Source organism: Chiloscyllium plagiosum, unplaced genomic scaffold (assembly GCF_037043375.1).
Source record: "Chiloscyllium plagiosum isolate Xiang-an unplaced genomic scaffold, Cpla_swu_hap1 HiC_scaffold_12, whole genome shotgun sequence".
NCBI classification, from domain to species: domain Eukaryota; kingdom Metazoa; phylum Chordata; class Chondrichthyes; order Orectolobiformes; family Hemiscylliidae; genus Chiloscyllium; species Chiloscyllium plagiosum.
In genome coordinates this window covers 136,779-160,000 of record NW_028270150.1, presented here as the reverse complement: position 1 = coordinate 160,000, position 23,222 = coordinate 136,779, and the positions used below count along the sequence as shown (strand labels likewise).

The window sequence follows — 23,222 nt, the reverse complement described above, 5'->3', positions numbered from 1 at the left end:
ACCCTGATCCTATCCACCAACAATTTCTCATGTCTCCTCCTGGCTCTTCTGAGCTCTCTCTTTAGGTCTTTCCTGGCTACCTTGTAACCCTCAAGCGCCCTAACTGAGCCTTCACATCTCATCCTAACATAAGCCTGCTTCTTCCTCTTGACCAGAGATTCCACTTCCTTCGTAAACCACAGCTCCCGTGCTCTACAGCTTCCTCCCTGCCTGACAGGTACATACTTATCTGGGACACACAGGAGCTTTTCCTTGAATAAGCTCCACATTTCTAATGTGCCCATCCCCTGCAGTTTCCTTCCCCATCCTATGCTTCCTAAATCTTTCCTAATCACATCGTAATTGCCTTTCCCCCAGCTGTAACTCTTGCCCAGTGGTATACACCTGTCCCTTTCTATCACTAAAGTAAACATAACAGAATTGTGATCGCTATCACCAAAGTGCTCACCTACTTCCAAGTCTAACACCTGGCCGGGCTCATTACCCAGTACCAAATTTAAAGTGGCTTTGCCCCTAGTTGGCCTGTCTACATACATTCCTGAAGAAGGGCATATGCCTGAAACGTCGATTCTCCTGTTCCCTGGATGCTGCCTGACCTGCTGCGCTTTTCCAGCAACACATTTTCGGCCCTGTCTACATACTGCGTCAGGAAGCCGTCCTGCACACGCTGGACAAAAACTGGCCCATCTATAGTACTCGTACTGTAGTGATCCCAGTCAATATTTGGAAAGTTGAAGCCCCCATGACAATTACTCTGTCTCTCTCACTCCTATTGAGAATCATCTTTGCTATCCTTTCCTCTCATGTCTACTCCATCTTTCAATAAAATCAAGGCTTCTCTGATTGGTTACTCAAATCCACATTGCCGCCTACTCCTGATAACCTTTCACCCCCTTGTTTAACAAGAATCTCTCCACCTCGGCCTTCAAAATATTCAAGGACTCTGCTTCCGCAACTTTTTTTGCAGAGTTCCAAAGACTCATGACCTTCTGAAAAAAATGTTTTTACCTCATCTGTTTTAACCAGGTGAACTCTGAGATTTAAACAGTGACGCTTAGTTTTAGATTCTCCCACAGGAGGAAGCATCCCATCCTCATCCACCTGGTCAAGACTCCTCAGAGTTTCCTAATTAAGTTGCCTCTTAATTTCCTAACCTTCAACAGATACAAGACCAGCCTGATTCCAGGGATTAATCTGATAAACCTTCTCTGAACTGCCCCACACACATTTACATCCTTCCTTATTTAAGGAGACCAGTAGTCTCCTCTTCATTGGGGAGACCGGACGCCTCCTAGCAGAGCGCTTTAGGGAACATCTCCGAGACACCCACACCAATCAACCACACCGCCCCGTGGCCCAACATTTCAACTCCCCCTCCCACTCTGCCGAGGACATGGAGGTCCTGGGACTCCTTCACCGCCGCTCCCTCACCACCAGACCCCTGGAGGAAGAATGCCTCATCTTCCACCTCAGAACACTTCAACCCCAGGGCATCAATGTGGACTTCAACAGTTTCCTCATTTCCCCTTCCCCCACCTCACCCTGGTTCCAAACTTCCAGCTCAGTACTGTCCCCATGACTTGTCCGGACTTGTCCTACCTGCCTATCTCCTTTTCCACCTATCCACTCCACCCTCTCCTCCCTGACCTATCACCTTCATCTCCTCCCCCACTCACCCATTGTACTCTATGCTACTCTCTCCCCACCCCCACCCTCCTCTAGCTTATCTCTCCACGCTTCAGGCTCACTGCCTTTATTCCTGATGAAGGGCTTTTGCCCGAAACGTCGATTTTACTGCTCCTCAGATGCTGCCTAAACTGCTGTGCTCTTCCAGCACCACTGATCCAGAATCTGGTTTCCAGCATCTGCAGTCATTGTTTTTACCTAAGGGAACACTTAGAACATACATAAAACAGTACAGTGCAGTACAGGCCTTTCGGCCCTCAATGTGGTGCTGACATTTTATCCTATTCTCAGATCAGACTAGCCGACATTCTCTTAATTTTACTGTCATCCGTCTACCTATCCAAGAGTCGCTTAAATGTCCCTCATGTCTCTGACTGTACTCCCACTGCTGGCAGTACATTCCACACACCCACCACTCTCTGTGTAAAGAACCTACCTCTGACATCTCTCCTAAACCTTCCTCTAATCACCTTAAAATTACATCCCCGATTTCTGACTTCACCACCCTTTCAGGGTGATTTCTAGACTCAGTCCATCCTTAGAGTGAAAAATCCCTCTTGAACTCTCTCCTTAACCTTATACCTCTTACCTGGAACCTTTGCCCCCTGATTATTGCCTTCTCTACCGATGAGAGAAGTGATATCATATCCATGGTATTAATACCCCTCACAATCTTGTACATCTCCATCAGATCCTCTCTCAACCTTCACTGTTCCAATGAAACATCCTCGGCCTCTCCAATCATTCCTTTATGGCTCAGAGCCTCCGGCCCAGGGAACATCCTGGTGAGTCTCCTATGTATCCCCTTGTGTGCTCTCACATCCTTCTGGTAGTGTGGGGACCAGAATTATACACAGTACTCCAGCTGTAGCCTAACCAGTGTTTTATATAAAGAAGAATAAAGGGAAAAAAAGAACAATACAGCACAAGGACAGGCCCTTCGGCCTACCAAGACTGCACCAACACATGACACCTTCCCAAACTCAAAACCTTTTGCCTCCACACGGTCCGTATCCCTCTCGTTCCTGCCTATTCATGTATCTGTCAAGATGCCTCCAAAATGCCTTGATCATACCTGCCTCCACCACCATCTCTGGCAGCACTTTCCAGAGTCCTACCACTCTCAACATAAAACCTTCTCTTCCAAATCATTTATATATTAATCCCTGTGAAACCACTGGTCAGAGATCTCCAGTCAGAAACACACCCTTCCACCACTACTCTCTGTTGTCTATGACTAAGCCAGTGCTGTATCCATCTTACCAGTTCATCATGGATCCCATGTGACTTCACCTTTTGTATGAGCCTTCCATGAGGACAACATCCACTGCCCTTCCCTCATCAATCATTTATCTCACACCCTCAAAAAACTCAAATCATGTTTGTGAGACACGACCTTCCCTGTACATAGCAATGCTGCCTATCACGAAAAAGTCTGAAAAGTTCCAGAGACGTAGAGGAAAGGATTGCAAAGATGATTCCAGAAAGGAGTGAGAGTGACAGGGGAGTTGTTATGGGGGCTTTTAACTTTCCAAATATTGACTGGAAATATTATAGTTCAAGTACTTTAGATGGGTCAGGTTTTGTCCAACGTGAGCAGGAGGGTTTCCTGACACAGTATGTAGACAGGCCAACAAGGGGCGAGGCCACTTTGGATTTGGTACTGGGTAATGAACCCAGCCAGGTGTTAGGTTTGTAGGTAGGTGAGCACTTTGGTGATAGTAACCACAATTCAGTTATGTTTACTTTAGTGATGGAAAGTGATAGGTATATATCACAGGGCAAGAGTTGTAGCTGGGCGAAAGGCAATTACAATGTGATTAGGCAAGATTTAGGATGCAAAGGATGGGGAAGGAAACTGCAGGGGGTGGGCACAACTGAAATGTGGAGCTTGTTCAAGGACCAGCTACTGTGGGTCCTTGATAAGTATGTACCAGTCAGGTAGTGAGGAAGTGGTTGAGCGCGGGAGCCGTGCTTTACTAAAGAAGTTAAATCTGTTGTCAAGTGGAAGAAGGTGGCTTATGTTAGGATAAGATGTGAAGGCTCGGTTAGAGCGCTTGAGAGTTACAAGGTAGCCAGGAAAGACCTAAAGAGAGAGCTCAGAAGAGCCAGAAGGAGACATGAGAAGTTGTTGGCAGATAGGATCAAGGTAAACCCTCAACACGTGACACCTGTTCTACAGGTATGTCAAGAATAAAAGATTGACCCGGATAAGATTAGGGCTAGTTAAGGACAATAGTGGAAAGTTGTTGTGGATTCCGAAGAGATAGGAGAGGTGCTAAATGAATACCTTTTGTCAGTATAGACACTAGAAAATGACAATGTTGTTGAAGAGAATACTGAGATACAGGCTACTAGACCAGATGGGATTGAGGTTCACAAGGAAGAGGTGTTAGCAATTCTGGAAAGTGTAAAAAACAGGTAAGTCCCCTGGGCCAGATGGGATTTATCCTCAGATTCTCTGGGAAGCCAGGGAGGAGATTGCAGAGCCTTTGGCTTTGATCTTTATGTGGTCATTGTCTACAGGAATAGTGCCAGAAGACTGGAGGATAGCAAATGTTGTCCCCTTGTTCAAGAAGGGGAGTAGAAACAACCCTGGGAATTATAGACCAGTGAGCCTTACTTCGGTTGTGGGTAAAGTGTTGGAAAGAGTTATAAGAGATAGGATTTATAATCATCTAGAAAGGAATAAGTTCATTAGGGATAGTCAACATGATTTCGTGAAGGGTAGGTCGTGTCTCACAAACCTTATTGAGCTCTCTGAGAAGGTGACAAAACAGGTGGATGAGGGTAAAGCAGTTGATGTGGTGTATATTGCATGCAATTCTGGTCTCCTTCCTATCGGAAAGATTTTGTGAAACTTGGAAGGGTTCAGAAAAGATTTTCAAGGATGCTGCCAGGGTTAGAGGATTTGAGCTATAAGGAGAAGCTGAACAGGCTGGGGCTGTTTTCCCTGGAGCGTCAGAGGCTGAGGGGTGACCTTATAGAGGTTTATAAAATCATGAGGGGCATGGACAGGATAAATAGACACAGTCTTTTCCCTGGGGTTGGGGAGTCCAGAACTAGAGGGCATAGGTTTAGGGTGACAGGGGCAAGATATAAAAGAAACCTATGGGGCAACTTTTTCATATAGAGGCTGGTATGTGTATGGAATGAGCTGCCAGAGGAACTGGTGGAGGCTGGTACAAATACAACATTTAAAAGGCATCTGGATGGGTATATGAATAGGAAGAGTTTTGAGGGATATGGGGTGAGTGCTAGTAGGTGCGTCTAGATTGGGTTGGGATATCTGGTCGGCATGGGCGGATTGGACTGAAGGGTCTGTTTCCGTGCTGTATATCTCTATGACTCTATGCTTCTATATGGACTTCAGTAAAGCTTTTGTTAAGGATCTCTCCTGTAACTAAAGAGGTTACAAAGATTTCACACAAGGCCCCAGCAATTTCCTCACCTGCCTACCTCAGCATTCAGGGATAGCTGCCATCAGGTCCTGAGGATTTGTCCACTTTAATGCTTTTCAAAACACACACCACCTCCTCCTTCTCTATACTGACATGCCCCAGAGTAACAACATACCCCTCCTGAGACTCACCATCCACCAGGTCCTCAATGGTGAATACCAAGGTGCAAAGTATTCATTAAGAACCTCACCATCTGACTCCATGCGTAAATTCCTCCTCGGTTCTTGACTGGACTGATCTTTTCCCTATTTACCTTTTGCTCCTTATGTATGTATAAAACCTCTTGGAATTTCCCTTAATCCTATTTGCCAAATACATTTCCTGGCCCCTTTTCGCCCTCCCAATTCCTTGTTTGAGTTCTTTCCTGTTCTCTTTGTACACTTTGAGGGCTCTGTCTGTCTCCCGACTCTAACACCTTACATGTCCCTCCTTTCTCTTTTTGACTAAGTTCCCAGTTTCTCTTGTCATCTAAGATTCCGACATGTCAGAGGTGAATTTGTCTTCAGTCGACATTCCCCAGTTTCTGCCTAATTGTGGCCGTTAGTCTTTTCCCAATTTAATACCTGATCCACCTGAGGATCACATGGATTTGAGGTGACTGTCAGGTCAGGCATGATCTTATTGAATGGTGGAGCAGCCTTGAGGGGCTGAGCGGCCTCCTGCTGGATTTCAGATGCCTGTATATATGTGTGCCCTCACAGAATAGAATCATAGAATCCCTACAGTGTGAAAACTGGCCCTTCGCCCCATTGACACTCTGAAAAGTATCCCACCCAAACCCAAGCCCCATTACTCTACACTTACCCCTGACTAATGCACCTAACCTACACATCCCTGAACACTACGGGCAATTTCCCACGGCCAATTCACCTGACCTGCACATCTTTGGAATGTGGGAGGAAACCGGAGCACCCGGAGGAAACCCACGCAGACACGGGGAGAATGTGCAAACTCCAAACAGACAATCGCCCGAAGCTGGAATTGAACCCGGGTCCCTGGCTCTCTGAGGCAGCAGTGTTAACCACTGAGTCGTCGTGCTGCCCTGATTGGTCCCAGATTGTTTTTCATGGTTTGTTAGTTTGACCCAGTTTTGTTCTTTTCCTGCAGAGGCTGTGGGATTGGCTGATTTCAGCACAGGCAGTAATTTGTGACTGTGACATGAATGGGATGGAACTGGAAGAGGTGAATGAGAGGCTGAGCCAAGTGAAGGTGAGGCAAAATTGGGAAAGTGCCTGTGTAACTCAGAGGAAGGGAATAATGACCCAGGGGCACTGAGGCAGCTTTTCCCATCTTGGTCTGACATTGAAATGTGTCAGATTGGCTTTAGTGAAATTGGTTTTCCTGAACTAGTCTGGGTGCCAACTGGGTTGCCACTGGTGCAGGACAAAGGTCTGGATGAAGAACCCAAAAACCTTTACTGCTGTGTCCTTGTGGAAGTGAGGGATTTCAGATCATCCCCAGCTTCAGGCTGCTTTCTGAAAGTTTAATGAATCACCCAGCACCGAGAGTGACAACTAAATGTAAACTATCTCTTTCATAGCAGCAGCTGTGTGAGGGACATTGCCACTTCAATGGTGTCTGGTAAAGCACACATGCTAATCGCTGCTCGGTCACATAGAACGTAAGTATTGTTGAAAAAGACCTTTTTATGGCCTTGACCAATCAGAATCAAATGTAGACAATTCTCAACAAGTCCAGCTCTGTGTCCATTGTACTTGCTGCTCAACAACGAGACCCATGCTTACAGGATGTGAGTGACTGTACTTGTGCCACACTCAGTCAAATGCAGCCTTGATATCAAAGGCTGTCCCTCTCCCCTCCCCTCTGGAATCCAGCTCTTTTGTCCATGTTTGACCCAAGGCTGGAATGAGGTCAGGAGCTGAGTGACCCTGGGGGAACCCAAACTGGGCAGGTCACTGAGCAGGTTATTGCTGAGCAGGTGCTGCTTGGTAGCTCTGTTACTGACACCGTCCATCACGTTACTGAGGATCGAGGGGAGACTGATGGGGCAGGAATTGGTCAGGTTGGATTTGTCTTGCTTTTCATGTACAGGACATTCCTGGTTAATTTTCTGCATTGTCAGGTAGATGCCAGTGTTGTAACTCTACATGGAACATGTTGGCTGGGGGTGAGGCAAGTTCTGGAGTATAAGCTTTCAATACTATTGCTGGAATGTTATAGTGCTACCCCTGGCATGTCCCCTGCACTCCCCATTGAACCAGGGTTGATCCCCTGGCTTGATGATAATGGGGGATATGTCGGGCCATGAGGTTACAGATTGTGCTGGAGTACAGTTCTGCTGCCGTTGATGGCCCACAGTGCCTCATGGATGCCCAGCCTTGAGCTCCTCGATCAGTTTGAAGTCTGACCCATTTAGCACAGTGATGGTGCCACACAACACACTGGAGGGGATTCTCAATGTGAAGGTGGGACTTTGTCTCCACACGGACTGTGTGGTGGTCACTCTCACCGATACTGTCATGGACAGATACATCTGCAGCCGGCAGATTGGTAAGGATGAGGTCAAGTATGTTTTTCCCTCTTGTTGGTTCCCTCCCCACCTGCTGCAGACCCAGTGCAGCAGCTCTGTCCTTTAGGACCTGACCAATTCAATCAGGAATACTGCTGCCGAGACACTCTTGGTTTTGGACATTGAAATCCCCCACCCGGAGTATATTCTGTGATCTTGCCATCCTCCCTCAAAGTGTTGTTCAACATGGAGGATGCCAATTCATCAGCCGAGGGAGGGCGGTATGTGGTGATCAGCAGGAGGTTTCCTTGCCCTTGTTTAACCTGAAACAGTGAGACTTCCTGGGGTCCGGAGTCAATGTTGAGGACTCCCAGGGTAATTCCCTCCCGACTGTATCCCACTGTGGAGCCCTGTCTGCTGGGTCTGTCCTGCCGGTGGGACAGGACATATCCAGGGATGGGGATGGTGGGGCCTGGGACATTGCTGTGAGGTTATGATGCCGTGAGTATGATTGTGTCAGGCTGTTGCTTGGCTAGGCTGTGAGACAGCTCTCCCAGTGTTGGCACCAGCCCCCGGATGTTAATGAGGGGACCTTTGCAGGATTATAGAGTCATAGAGATGGACAGCATGGAAACAGACCCTTCGGTCCAACCCGTCCATGCCGACCAGATATCCCAACCCAATCTAGTCCTACCTGCCAGCACCCGGCCCATATCCCTCCAAACCCTTCCTATTCATATACCCATCCAAATGCCCCTTAAATGTTGCAATTGTACCAGCCTCCACCACTTCCTCTGGCAGCTCATTCCATACACGTACCACCCTCTGCGTGAAAAAGGTGCCCCTTAGGTCTCTTTTATATCTTTCCCCTCTCACCCTAAACCCATGCCCTCTAGTTCTGGACTCCCCGACCCCAGGGAAAAGACTTTGCCTATTTACCCTATCCATGCCCCTCATAATTTTGTAAACTTCGATAAGGTCACCCCTCAGCCTCTGACACTCCAGGGAAAACAGCCCCAGCCTGTTCAGCCTCTCCCTATAGCTCAAACCCCCAACCCTGGCAACATCCTTGTAAATCTTTTCTGAATCCTTTCAAGTTTCACAACATCTTTCCGATAGGAAGGAGACCAGAATTGCACGCAATATTCCAACAGTGGCCTAACCAATGTCCTGTACACCCGTAACATGACCTCCCAACTCCTGTACTCAATACTCTGACCAATAAAGGAAAGCATACCAAACGCCTTCTTCACTATCCTATCTACCTGCGACTCCACTTTCAAGGAGCTATGAACCTGCACTCCAAGGTCTCTTTGTTGAGCAACACTCCCTAGGACCTTACCATTAAGTGTATAAATCCTGCTCAAGCTTACTTTCCCAAAATGCAGCACATTGCATTTATCTAAATTAAACTCCATCTGCCACTTCTCAGCCCATTGGCCCATCTGGTCCAGATCTTGTTGTAATCTGAGGTAACCCTCTTCGCTGTCCACTACACCTCCAATTTTGGAGTCATTTGTAAACTTACTAACTGTACCTCTTATGCTCACATCCAAATCATTATTGTAAATGACAAAAAGTAGTGGACCCAGCACCGATCCTTGTGGCACTCCACTGGTCACAGGCCTCCGGTCTGAAAAACAACTCTCCACCACCACCCTCTGTCTTCTACCTTTGAGCCAGTTCTGTATCCAAATGGCTAGTTCTCCCTGTATTCCATGAGATCTGGCGTTGCTAATCAGTTTCCCATGGGGAACCTTGTCGAACGCCTTACTGAAGTCCATATAGATCACATCTACTTGTTACAGCTGGTTTTGCCATTGTCTTTTCCGGTGCCAAGGTCGATGCCAGGTGATCCGTCTGGTTTCATGTCATAGAGTTATAGAGTCATAGAGATGTGCAGCATGGAAACAGACCCTTCGGTCCAAACCGTCCATGTCGCGATTGATACAACTGAATGCCTTTCCTGGCCATTTCAGAGGGGCAACTGAGAGCCAACCACATTGCTATAGGTCTAGAGTCACATGTAGGCCAGACCAGGTGAGGATGGCAGATTTCTTTCCCTGAAGGTCTTTCATGGACCAGATGGTATTTTCCCAACATTTGATGACAGTTTCATGGTCACAATCACTGAGATCAGTTGTAGATTCCAGATTTATTAAGTACTTTTCAATTCCACCAGCCCCCATGTTTCAATTCAAGCCCCAGATTTCAGACATTAGCCTGGGTTTCTAGCCCAGTGACATTATTGTTATGCCATGTTGACCTCCCATTTTCTCATTTCCCTCTGGACACCCACATTTGCAAGATTCATGGTTTTTTTTATAGATATTTTTATTAGAAATTTAACATTTTTACAAGTTTACAAAAATAAACAAAACTCTCAGATATAAACATTGATATACAATTAGCTCAAATATACAATAGCCAAAATTTGACAAAAAAAAACAAAACAACAAAAAAAACCCGAAAAAAAAACAACAAAAAAGAACAAACAGACAAAACTCAACTATCTACTAATCTAACCTACAACTAACCAGGGTGTATATTTAAGTCTCTTACATGCTCGGGATGTGTTAACATCAGATATAATAAACCCGTATTCGTGCGGGATTCCTCCCCCGAGGGGCCGCGGACCAGCCAGGTCTGTAGTCTCAATTAAATAAAAGCCCTTGTTAGGATAGCCGAAATATCTGTATTTATGTAATTCAAAAAGGGCTGCCATATTTTATAAAATAATTCGGTCTTTCGGTGCACCATGTTTGTAAGGAAGTCAAGGGGAATACATTCCATAATTAGTCTGTGCCAATTTGAAAGTCCAGGGGGGCCCTCCGCCACCCAATTCATCAAAATATTTTTCCTTGCACAGAAAGAAAGAATAGAAAATAGTCTCTTCCCGTACGTGTCCAGGGAGGGAAAGTTCGAAAAGCCCAATAGGAGAGATACGGGGTCCACTTTTATTTCCGTTCCTAAAATTTCTGTCAGGGTACTTGCTACTTTAGTCCAATATCCACGGATCTTATGACAGGTCCATAAGCAATGTACAAGAGTGCCCACCTCTATTTTGCATTTAGGACACATTGGAGATGCTCCTGCCTTAAATTTTGCCAATCGAACCGGTGCTATATGGGCCCTATGAAGTATCTTCAGCTGGATAGCCTGGGTTCTGTTACAAATAGTAATTCTTCTAGCATTTTCCCAGATATCATTCCACGTTTCTGTGGAGATTTCTAGTCCCAGATCCTGATCCCATGTTTTAAGCAGATTATCCATATCTCCCGATACTTCATCATGTAGCAAATGATAAATATTACTGACGGAAGATACCCTCACTGGTCGTAGGACACTACATTCTCTATCGGATTTATAAAGACTATCTAATAACGTAGTCTTCTTCTGTATAAAATCTCGAATTTGGAAGTATCGAAAGAGGTCTCCATTGGGTAATCCGAATTTCTGACGCAGCTGTCCGAAAGACATCAGGACCCCATCTTTAAATAAATCCCCGAGACATGAGATACCCCTGGATCTCCAGAGTTTAAAAGTGGCATCTGTTAACCCCGGTTGGAATCCCCATGCTCCCACTATCGGTGCATAGGGGGATGTTTTATGTGAATTACCCTCATTTTGCCGCATTATATTCCAAGCCTTGATTGTATTCAGTATTATAGGGTTTTTACAGTGATCTGTAATGATTTTCCTCTTGTCTGAGAATAAAAGGTTAATAAGTGGGTATTTTACTTGAGAAGCCTCGATGTCCAACCAGATTGATTGTGGATCAGACAAGACCCAATCAGCTATATAACTTAATAGGGAACTTAATTGATATTTCCTAAAATCTGGGAAGTCCAATCCACCCCTTGCCTGTGGAAGCTGTAGCTTCTTCAGCTTAATGAGGGGCCGCCTATGGTTCCAGATAAAGGAACTCAGCCAGCCGTATAATTTACATAAAGCTGTCCTCGGCAGCATCACCGGAAGCATTCTCATAGGATATAGGACACGGGGCAGGACATTCATTTTGATTAATGCTATTCTACCCAGCCAGGAAATTGGCAGGTCTCCCCATCGCTGGAGGTCCTGCCTTATCCTTTCCAATAAATTCACAAAATTAGCCTTATACAACTGACCAAATACTGGAGTAATAAAAATGCCTAAATATAAGAAACCCTCCAGGGACCAGCGAAAGGGAAAAAGGGAACCGTCCGCTAAGCGGGGTATCACAGCAAGGCCACCCATTGGCATAGCCTCCGATTTTGAAAAATTAATTTTGTAGCCTGAGAATGCACTAAATGTATTAATAACTTGGATTAAGCGGGGTATGGACATTAAAGGGTTACTGAGGAATAGAAGAACATCATCTGCATAAAGGGTAATTTTATGTTTACCTGTACCAATCCTTGGGGCCACTATATTAGGATCAGCTCGTATAGCTTCTGCTAGTGGTTCAATTATTAGCGTGAATAACAATGGTGAGAGGGGACATCCCTGACGGCAGCCCCTACCCACACTGAAGCTATCCGAGCCTAATCCATTGGTAACCACAACTGCTTTGGGATCACTATACAATGTTGAGATCCATTTGGTAAACACCTGTCCAACACCAAACCTCTCCAATGTGTAAAACAAATATGACCATTCGACCCTATCAAATGCCTTTTCCGCGTCTAATGAAACCACTACTCCTGGTATCTTTCCCTGATGACAAGCTTGAATCATATTCAGAGCCCTTCTAACATTATTGGATGATCTACGGCCCTTAATAAACCCCGTCTGATCCTCCTTTATAATATGTGGCAGTATCCTTTCTAATCTCAGTGCTAATGTTTTAGAGAGGATTTTAAAATCTACATTTAGTAAGGATATTGGTCTGTATGATGTACAATCTTCTGGGTCCTTTCCTTTTTTGAGGATAAGAGAGATATTTGCCTCTTTCAGCGAAGGCGGGAGACAGCCCTGACTATATGCATAGTTATACATGTCCATAAGTGGACCAACCAGTATTTCTGTAAATTCTTTATAGAATTCAGCTTGAAAGCCATCTGGGCCCGGCGTCTTACCATTTTGAAGGTGCCTAATTGCATCAACTATTTCTTGGGGTGTAAGAGGAGCATTTAGGACCGATACTTGTTCCGGAGTTAGGTCTGGAAAAGTCAAATTTTTAAAAAATGACTGCATCCTCTTCGCCCTATCTTCACAATCCTGTGATTTATATAACTCAGAATAGAATTTTCTAAAGGTCGCATTAATCTTTTTATGATCATGAGTCAAAATACCCGTACTTTCCTTGATAGACATAATAGTCTGAGGGGCCTTTTTTTTCTTTGCAAGAAATGCTAAGTATCTACCCGGTTTGTCGCCATATTCATATAATCTTTGCTTTGCAAATAATATTTCCCTCTTAGCCGTTTGAGTAAGTGTAGTATTTAGAGCTGTCCTAAGAGCTGTAATCCTTTGCAATTTAATAATAGAGGGTCTATCAATGTATGCTGTTTCAGCCGCTTTTAAGCGGGTTTCAAGCAAACGCTGTTGTTCTCCTTTTAATTTCTTCTGGGTCGCTGAGTAGGAGATGATCAAGCCTCGCGTGTAAGCTTTGAAGGTCTCCCACATCATTGACGGGTTGCTAGCTGTACCTGAATTAATTTCTAAAAAAGTTTTAAATTCTTGAGAGAAGTACTTTACAAATTTACTATCTTTCATTAAGAAGGGGTCCATACGCCAATGCCGAGGGGATGTCCCACTGTTCTTCGCCTTAGTTTCCATATATACAGCAGCGTGGTCAGAAATTGCTATATTACCTATTTTACAGGATGATATGGAATTTTAAAAAATTGAGGGGGCAAAAAACATATCAATTCTGGTATGACATTTATGTGGATTAGAGTAGAAAGAAAAATCTCTACCCTGTGGATGAAGACATCTCCATACATCTACTAATCCTAATTCTTTGTTCAGATCCATCAATTGTCTAGATCTGGGAGATACTCCTGCAGTACTCTTGGGAATCCTGTCTATTTCCGGATCCATAATACAATTAAAGTCTCCCCCTATAATTATATGACGGGCATCAAAAGCCATCAATTTTGAGAAGGCTTCCGTTATAAATTTAAAGGGGTGTGCCGGGGGGCAGTACAAATTTAAAATCCCATATTCCTCTCCATTTATGAGAGCTTTAATCAAGATATATCGTCCAGATTCGTCTTTTATCTGCTTTAGGATTTTGAAAGGGAAATTCTTCCGAACAAGAATAACAACTCCCCTGCTTTTTGAGCTAAAAGAAGAAAAAAAGGCCTGATCAAATCCGCCCTGTCGTAATTTCAAGTGTTCTTTATCTGACAGATGCGTCTCCTGTAGGAGAGCTATATCAACTCTTTCCTTCTTAAGATTTGATAATATTTTCTTCCTTTTAAGTGGCGAATTACTCCCTTTGACATTCCAGGTGCACCACTTAACCGATTGATCAACCATAATCCTCTGGGCCAATCCGAGACCCCTCGGGAGGGGGAACCCCATCCAGAACATCCCGGGCATGGAACATGTAAAATTTACAAAAATAAACCCTCTTTAATACACCCACAACAATACAGTAAAAAACTATTTCTAAATAAAAAAAATATAAAACGTATCTAAGTGGAGACTTTCCCCCTTGTTCCCAGGGGGCATCACTTCCTCTCCAAAAATCCCTCATATCCTCTCCCAACCAATGCCCCACCCTTGACCCAGGCACTCCTCAATAAAGTGAGGAAAATTCAAATATAATACAAAGCTAGAGTTAACCGTGAGCACCCCACCCCCACCCCTACCAACACCTGGGTATATTTGGTAATGTTAATACCACATATAAACATATAACTATAAAATTACCAGTTCAACAAATAATAATTAAATATGATAATACAAAATAACGAAGGGAAAAACAACCCCGCTCCTAAAGACAGAGGTAAAATCGAATAAGGTAACCACCTCCCCCCACCCACATTAACCAAATCCCCCAGCTTGTATATACATATATATACATACACATACATATATATATATATATACATACATACACATATACATACACCCCTCATATATACATAAAATAATAACAGAAAACAACTCCGGGGGGGGGGGGGGGGGAGAAAATCAAATCCCTCTCCCCACCCCCCATAATAATATTAAGCAATAAGGTAAGAAAAGAAACAAAAAGGGAGGGGATATAAACCAAAACGGGGGGGGGAAGGCAGACCAACATCCATTATGTCCTACAGTTTATCTAAGAGAGTCCAAGAATTCCTTAGCCTTTTCTGGTGATCCAAAGTTATATACAGATCCTTCATGGTTAAAGCGTAACATCGCTGGGTAGCGTAAGGAGTACTGTACATTTAAGTCCCTTAAACGCTTCTTCGCCTCGTCGAATGCCTTCCTCTTTCGAACCAGAGCCGGGGAAAAGTCCTGAAATAGCATGATCTTGGATCCTTTGTAGATCATAGCTTGGGGGTCTTTTCCGAGATTTCTAGAGGCTTCTAGGAGTATCTGCCTCTCCCTGTAGCTCTGCAGCCGGAACAGGACCGGGCGTGGGCGCTGGTTCGAGCCAGGCCCGCGTATTGCTACCCGGTAGGCCCATTCCACCCTTACCTGGCCTGATCCAGCTTGCAGATTTAAAAGTTGTGGCAGCCACTGCTCCAAGAATGCTGTAAGCTGGCCTTCCTCTTCCTACTCGGGAAGGCCCAGCAAACGAATATTTTTTCGACGACCTCGATTATCGAGGTCGTCAATATGATTTTCCAAGGTCCGGACTCGCTGCTCGAGAGTCCGGACCTGATCCACGGCCGATTGAGCGGTTGTCTCCGAGGTCGCGGCCTTTAGCTCCGCCCCTCCAACTCGGCGTTGAATTTCATCAATCTCACGGTCGTGCTTCTTCAGCGCGGCCGAGAGCGACTCCCAACGATTCCTGGATTCGACGATAAAGGCATCGATCTTCGAGTCAAGCTTGGAAAGCATTTCTGCAAGGCTTGTCACTGTAGGTAAGTCCCCCGGGGCGGCTGTGGACGCCTCTGCTGCAGCTGGAGAGTGTGGGGGAGGGGTTGCTGCTTGCTGAGAGCTGCGGGCTCCCTTCCCTTTAGTCATTTTAACTTAGGATAAAGTTGCTTAAATATAATATTACACCACTAATTCAGTTACTAAACTATTATAAATGATTTATAAATGATTTGGTAAGCTTGGTAGGGGGTAGGTGACCCACTGTGCCCAAGTCTTGGGAGGAGCACTATAGACTCAGTCTTACTGGGTCGCCGCCATCTTGGATCCCCTCATGTTTTTTTTTTAATCATTTCCACTTGTACAACAGCCTCAGTCTTCTGCACATTATCCTGGGTCTGCCAGCCTGTGGCTAACTCACTGAAGCTGTTTGTATCTTACAGCCGCATGTGTCCTTCCACACAGCTTCCTGATCCACCCAGGTTTGTAACATTAACAAATGTGATATTTACACCCTACCTCTGAACCTAAGTCACTAATTTGTTGCTCTCCTCTCTCTCCCCCTCCCCCACACTTTCTCCACTCCTGCCTTCCTCCCACTCTCTCCCCCTCTTTACTCCCCACCTCCTCTTTCCCCACTCTCTCTCCTCTATGCCACCCCCACTCTCTACCCCTCACCCCCCATCCAATCTCTCCCACACTTGTCTCTCCCCATCTCTCCCAATCCTCTCTCTCCCTCCTTTCTCTCTCCTCAATGTCTCCACTCTCTCCCCCTTCCATTAACTCCTCACACTATCTACTCCTCTCTCTTAACCTCCCAATATCTCCCTTTCTTTCTCTCCTCCTTCATCTCCCCCTGTCACTATCTCTGTCTGTCTCCCCTTCCATTATCTCATTTTCTCTCCCTCCATTTCTCCCTCTCTCCTTCCCCACTTTCCCCTCCCTCTCTCTCCCTTCTCCCAGCTGCACCTCTGCCATCCCCCCATCTCCTTTTTTCTCCCTTCCCTTCTCCCTCCCTACTCCCCCTATCCTCTCTTGGACCACTTCTCTGCAGGAGTTGATGAGTGATCTCTATCTGCAGAAGTTAGAGGTGGAGACCCTTACTCATCACTCTCAGTCTTTCACTCGCCGATTGCCAGTTCCTGAGCGAGAGCTGATTGAGGGGCTCTTGCAGGACTATCGAGAACGCTGGGAGAAGCTGGAGAGAGAATTAGTCAGTAAACAGGTAAGGGGGATTCACATTAGAGAGGGAACAGTGGATGTTCCTGGTGGAATAGGGGGTGTTCCTGGAGAAATGGAAGATGTTTCAGAAGGAATGGGGGATGGTCCATTAGAGAATGGAAGATATTAGAACCACAGAATGGTATAGCACGGAAGGGATCCATTCGGCCCAACTTGTCCAAGCCAACCCAAAGACCCCGAGATGTCCTTTCTAATCTCATCTTGCTGCACATGGCAACTTACAACATTTTAAAGTTCAGAACCAGGAACGTTTTCAAAGAGTTTAGTGCCTCAACACAGGCAGCCAATTCCAGGCACCTACCATGTTCTCTACATGGCACGGGTGGCTCAGTGGTTAGCACTGTTGCCTCACAGCACCAGGAACCTGAATTTGATTCCAGCTTTGGGTAACTGTCTGTGGAGTTTGCACACTCTGCCTGTGTCTGCGTGGGTTTCTTCCCACAATCCAGAGCTGGACAGGTTATGTGGATTAGCCATGTTAAATTGCCCCACTGTCCTGTGGACATATTGACCAAACAACCTCACCTCCCCATGGCCGAACACGTCAACTCCCCCCTCCACCCCCAACCAACTCCCCCAAGGACATGCAGGTCCTGGGCCTCCTCTGCCACCAAACTCTAACCATCCGACGCCTGGAGGAAGAATGTCTCATCTTCCGCCTTGGGACCCTCCAACCATACGGGAACAATGTGGATTTCTTCATCTCCCCTCCCCCCACCTGGTCAGCATGGATGCGTTGGACCGAAGGGTCTGTTTCCGTGCTGTATGACTCCACGCTCATGTTGGCATGTGGCACTGGGAGTAATCCTGAGGTTTGAGGTCCTATATTTTAATTTGTCTCCTAACTTCCTCGATTCAGCTGTCGAGTCCTCATCCCTGTGTTTGGTGGTTGATACCTCTGTGTGTACCACCACCAGAGTGTTCAACCTCCTGCTCCAGAATGTCTTGCAGCCACTCTGAGACATCCCTGACCAGAACACTATGATATTCGAGAGGAGATAGAGGAGAATCCAGAGCGATTGGTGAGAGGGTGGGCGGGGGGGGGCGGGTAGCGGTGACTGAAATGGAATGAGGAATCCAACTTCGGACTTTTGTCCTTTGATTGCAGCATGAGTTGGAAAAGACGTTGCTGAGTCTTGGACATTTCCAACCAGCTCTCCAGCAGACTCTGACATGGCTGATAACTACCCAGGAGTTACTGGATCAACAACGATGCCCCAGCATTGATCTCCACACCTGTGAGATACAGCTAGCAAAACTTCGGGTCAGTTCGATAGATCTATAATAGATCAATATAATCTTTACAGGTGGCACAGTGGTTAGCACTGCTGCCTCACAGCGCCAGAGACCCAGGTTCAATTCCCGCCTCAGGCAACTGACTGTGTGGAGTTTGCACATTCTCCCTGTGTCTGTGTGGGTTTTCTCTGGGTGCTCTGGTTTCCTCCCACAGTCCAAAAATGTGCAAGTTAGGTGAATTGGCCATGCTAAATTGCCCATTGTGTTAGGTGAAGGGATAAATGTAGGGGAATGGGTCTGGGAGGGTTGCTCTTCAGAGGGTCAGTGTGGACTTGTTGGGCCGAAGGGCCTGTTTTCACACTGTAAGTAATCTAATAAGATCATAGACATAAGACACAGGACCAGAAAGTAGGCCATTCAGCCCATCAAATCTGCTCTGCCATTCAATCATGGTAGATATGTTTCTTGACTCCATTCTCCCTCTTTCTCTCTGTAACCTTTGATCCTCTTGATACTCAGGAACCTTTCTATCTCAGTCTTAAATATACTCCATGACCTGGCCATCACAGCATTCTGTGGAGTGAATTCCATAGACTCCCCACTCTCTGGCTGAAGACGTTTCTCCTGATCTCTATTCTAAAAGGGTCTTCCCTTTACTCTAAGGCTATGCCCTTGGGTCCGAGTCTCTCCTACCAATGGAAACATCTTGCCAAAATCATCTGTTTTGTCAACATCATTCAGTATTCTGTATGTTTCAATGAGATCCGACCTCATCCTTCTAATGTCCATTGAGTGTAAACCCAGAGTCCTCAAACGTTCCTCATTTGTGAACCTTTTCATTCCTGGGACCGTTCTCATGAACCACCTCTGAACATGCTCCAGGGCCAGTACGTCCTTCCTGAGATATGGGGCCCAAAACTGCACATAATATTCCAAATGGGGTCTGGCCAGAGCTTTATAGAGCCTCAGAAGTACATCCCTGCTTTTATATTTAAATCCTTTCAAAATAAATGCCATAATTGCATTTGCCTTCCTATCTACTGACTCAACCTGCAAGTTTACCTTGAGAGAATCCTGGACTAGAACTCCCAAGTCTCTTTGCACTTCAGATTTCTGAATTTTCTCCCCCATTTAGAAAATAGTCCACGCCTCCATTCTTCCGACCAAAGTGCATGACCTCACACTTCCCCACGTTGTCCTCCATCTGCCACTTCCTTGCCCACTCTCCTATCCTGTCCAAATCCTTCTGCAGCCTCCCCACCTCCTCAATGCTACCTGTCCCTCTACCTACCTTTGTATTGTCTGCAAACGTGGCCAGAATGCCCTCAGCTCCTTCATCTTGATCGTTATTGTATAAAGTGAAAAGTTGTGGTCCCAACACTGAGCCTTGTGGAACACCACTTGTCACCGGCTGCCATCCTGAGAAGGACCCTTTTATCCCAGTCTCTGTTTTCTGCCCGACAGCCCAGCTTCTATCTGTGCTAGCACCTTGCCCCTAACACCATGGGCACTTAGCTTACTCAGTAGCGTCCTGTACGGCACCTTGTCGAAGGTTTCCTGAAGTCCAGGTAGATAACATCCATTAGCTCTCCTTGGTCTAACCTGCTCATTACTTCCTCAAAGAATTCTAGCAGATCTGTCAGGTGTGACCTCCCCTTGATGAAACAATGCGGACTTTGCCGTATTTTACCGTACATTTCCAAGTATTCAGAAATCCTCTTCCTCACAATGAATTCCAGGATCTTACCCATGATCAAGGTTAGGCTAATCGGTCTGTAATTTTCTATCTTTTGCCTTACTCCCTTTTTAAACAGGGGTGTCATGTTAGCGATTTTCTAGTTGTCTGGGACCCTCCCTGATTCTAGCGATTCCTGAAAGATCACCACTAACTCCTCCGCTATCTCTTCAGCTATGTCCCTGAGAACTCTGGGCTGTAGCCCATCTGCTCCAGGTGATTTATCCACCTTCAGGCCATTCAGTTTTTCTAGCACCTTCTCCTTGCTGATGGCCACCAGACTCAGCTCTGACCCCTCACTCTCTTGAATTTTTGGGATATTACTCCTGTCTTCCACCATGAAGACTGACCCAAAGTAATTATTCAGTTCCTCAGCCATTTCCTTGTTCCCCACTACTATCTCTCCAGTGGCACTTCCAACAACCCAATGTCCACTTTTGCCTCTCTCTATATATCTAAAGAAACTCTTACAGTCTTCCTTTATATTACTGGCTACCTTACCCTCATATTGAATCTTCTTGGTCTTTGTAAGCTTCCAAATCCTCTGGTTTCCCACTGCCCTTCACCACATTATATGCTTTCCCTTTTGTTTTTATGCTGACCCTGACTTCCCTGGTCAGCCACGGTTGCCTCATCCTCCCAGTACCTTGCTTCCTTTTCCTCAGGATGAATCCCTGCTGTGTCTCCTGAATTACTCCCAGAAGCTCCTGCCATTGTTAACCTGCATCAGCTTTTAGAGTCCGACACCCCCTTGGTCTTTACTGAGGATCTATGCTCCAGAACTTGCCGCTTCCCTCGCCAAGTTGTTCCAGTACAGCTACAACACTGATATCACCCCAACATTGTTGAAAATTGCCCAGGTTTATCCTGTACGTAAAAGGCAGGGCAAATCCAACCCAGCCATCAGTCTCCTCTTGATCCTCAGTAACGTGATGAACAGTGTCATTAACAGTGCTATCAAGCAGCACCTGCTCATTGAGGCCCAGTTTGGGTTCCACTCAGCTCCTGACCTTATTGCAACTTTGGTTCAAAGCGTTTTAACTTATTCATCGGTGAGATGTGCTGTTGGGGTGGCTGGTCAGCATTTGTTGCCCATCACAAGTTGCCCTTGAGAAGGTGGTGATGAGCTGTCAATATGGACGAAACAGCAAAAGTTCAGAAGTGAGGTGAGAGTGACAGCTCTTGACATCAAGGCTGCATTTGACCGAGTGTGTCATCAAGGAGCCCTGGCAAAACTGGACTCAATGGAAATCAGGGTCAAACTGTCTGACTGGAATCATACCTGACACATAGCAAGATGGTCATAATTGTTGTAGGTCAGTCATCTCAGCTCCAGGACACCTCTGCAGGGGTTTCTCAGGGTAGTGTCCTAGGCCCAACCATCTTCAGTTGCTTCATCAATGACCTTCCCTCCAGCATAAGGTCAGAGGTGGGGATGTTCGCTGATGATTGTACAGTGTTCAGCACCATTCGCAACTCCTCAGATACTGAAACAGTCCGTGTTCAAATGCAACAAGATCTAGACAATCTCCAGGCTTGGGCTGACAAGTGACAAGTAACATTCATGCCACAGAAATGGTCATCTCCAATAAGGGGCAATCTAACCACCACCCCTTGACAATCAATGGTGTTACCATCACTGAATCCCCCACGATTAACATCCTGAGGGTTACTATTGACCAGAAATTCAACTAGACTCACCATATAAACACAGTGGCTACAACAGCAGGTCAGAGGCTGGGAATACTGCAGCGAGTAACTCACCTCTTGACTCCCCAGAGCCTGCCCACCATCTACAAGGCACAAGGCAGTAGGGTGATGGAATACTCCCCACTTGCCTGGATGGGGGCAGCTCCAACAACACTCAAGGAGCTTGACACCATCCAGGACAAAGCAGCCCCCACTTGATTGGCACCACATTCACAAACACCCACTCCCTCCCCCACCGACGCTCAGTAGCAGCAGTGTGTACTGTCTACAAGATGCACTGAAGAAACCCACCAAAGATCCTCACACAGCACCTTCTAAACCCACAGCCACTTCCATTTAGAAGGACAAGGGCAGCAGATCTATGGGAACACCACCATCAGCAAGTTCCCTTCCAAGCCCCTCACCATTCTGACTTGGAAATATATCACCGTTCATTCACTGGGTCAAAATCTGGAATTTGTCCCCTAATGGCATTCCGAGTCTATTTACAGCACATGAACTGCAGCAGCTCAAGGCGGCAGCTCACGCCCACTTTATAGAGTCAGAGAGTCATACAGGTAAAAACAATGACTGCAAATGCTGGAAACCAGATTCTGGATCAGTGGTGCTGGAAGAGCACAGCAATTCAGGCAGTATCCTCTCATTGGATGCTGCCTGAACTGCTGTGCTCTTCCAGCACCACTGATCCAGAATCAGAGAGTCATACAGCACAGAAACCTTTTGTCTGACTCATCCATTCTCACCAGACATCCTAATCTCTTCTAATCATTTGCCAGCATTTAGCCAATATCCCTCTAAATCTTTCCTATTAATGTACACATCCAGATGCTTTTTAAATGTTGTAACTGTACACACCTTGACCATTTCCTCTGGCAGCTCGTTCCATACACACACCACCCTCTGTGTTTAAAAAGGTTACCCCTCATGTCCCTTTTAAATCCCGCCCCTCTCACCCTAGTTCTGGATTCCCCCCTATCCCAGGGAGAAGACTTTGTCTATTTATCCTATCCATGCCCCTCATGATTTTATAAACCTCTATAATGTCACCCCTCAGCCTCCAACGCTCCAGGGAAAACAGCCCCAGCCTGTTCAGCCTCTCCCTATAGCTCAAATCCTCCAATCCTGGCAATGTCCTTAAATCTTTTTTGCACTCTCTCAAGTTTAACAACTTTAATTGGTAATGAGTTGAAGGGTTATGGGCAGAAGACAGGAGAATGGGGGTGAGGGGTATATCAGCCATGATCGAATGGCACAGCAGACTCAATGGGTCAAATGGCCTAATTCTGCACCTATAACTTATGAGCTGTTTGTGCAGCAACACTCCCCAGGACCCCACTATTAAGTGTATAAGGAGAAAGTGAGGCCTGCAGACGCTGGAGATCAGAGTCGAGAGCGCGGTGCTGGAAAAGCACAGCAGGTCAGGCAGCATCCAAGGAGCAGGAGAATCGACATTTCGGGCAAAAGCCCTTCATCAGGAATGAGGGATGAAGACAAACTATTCCTGATGAAGGGCTCCTGCCCGAAACGTCGATTCTCCTGCTCCTCGGATGCTGCCTGACCTGCTGTGCTTTTCCAGCAACACACTCTCGACATTAAGTGTATAAGTCCTGCCCTGATTTGTCTTACCAAAAAAGCAGCACCTCACATTTATCTAAATTAAACTTCATCTGCCACTTTTCGGTCCATTGGCCCATTTGATCAAGGTCAGGTTGTAATCTGAGAT

The 23,222-nt window shown here is 46.0% G+C and overlaps 1 protein-coding gene across 1 annotated transcript in view; it reads left to right on the top strand.

Annotated features, from left to right (window-relative positions):
- LOC148148460 (microtubule-actin cross-linking factor 1, isoforms 6/7-like) overlaps positions 1-23,222 on the top strand; it is a gene marked incomplete at its 3' end in the record, with an annotated part of 192,293 nt that overhangs the window by 35,636 nt on the left and 133,435 nt on the right. Inside the window, exons 7-9 of the mRNA XM_087993182.1 lie at positions 6,255-6,356; positions 16,631-16,801; positions 17,927-18,082. Coding sequence (XP_087849308.1) covers positions 6,255-6,356; positions 16,631-16,801; positions 17,927-18,082 — 429 coding nt within the window. The remainder of the gene's footprint in view (positions 1-6,254; positions 6,357-16,630; positions 16,802-17,926; positions 18,083-23,222) is intronic.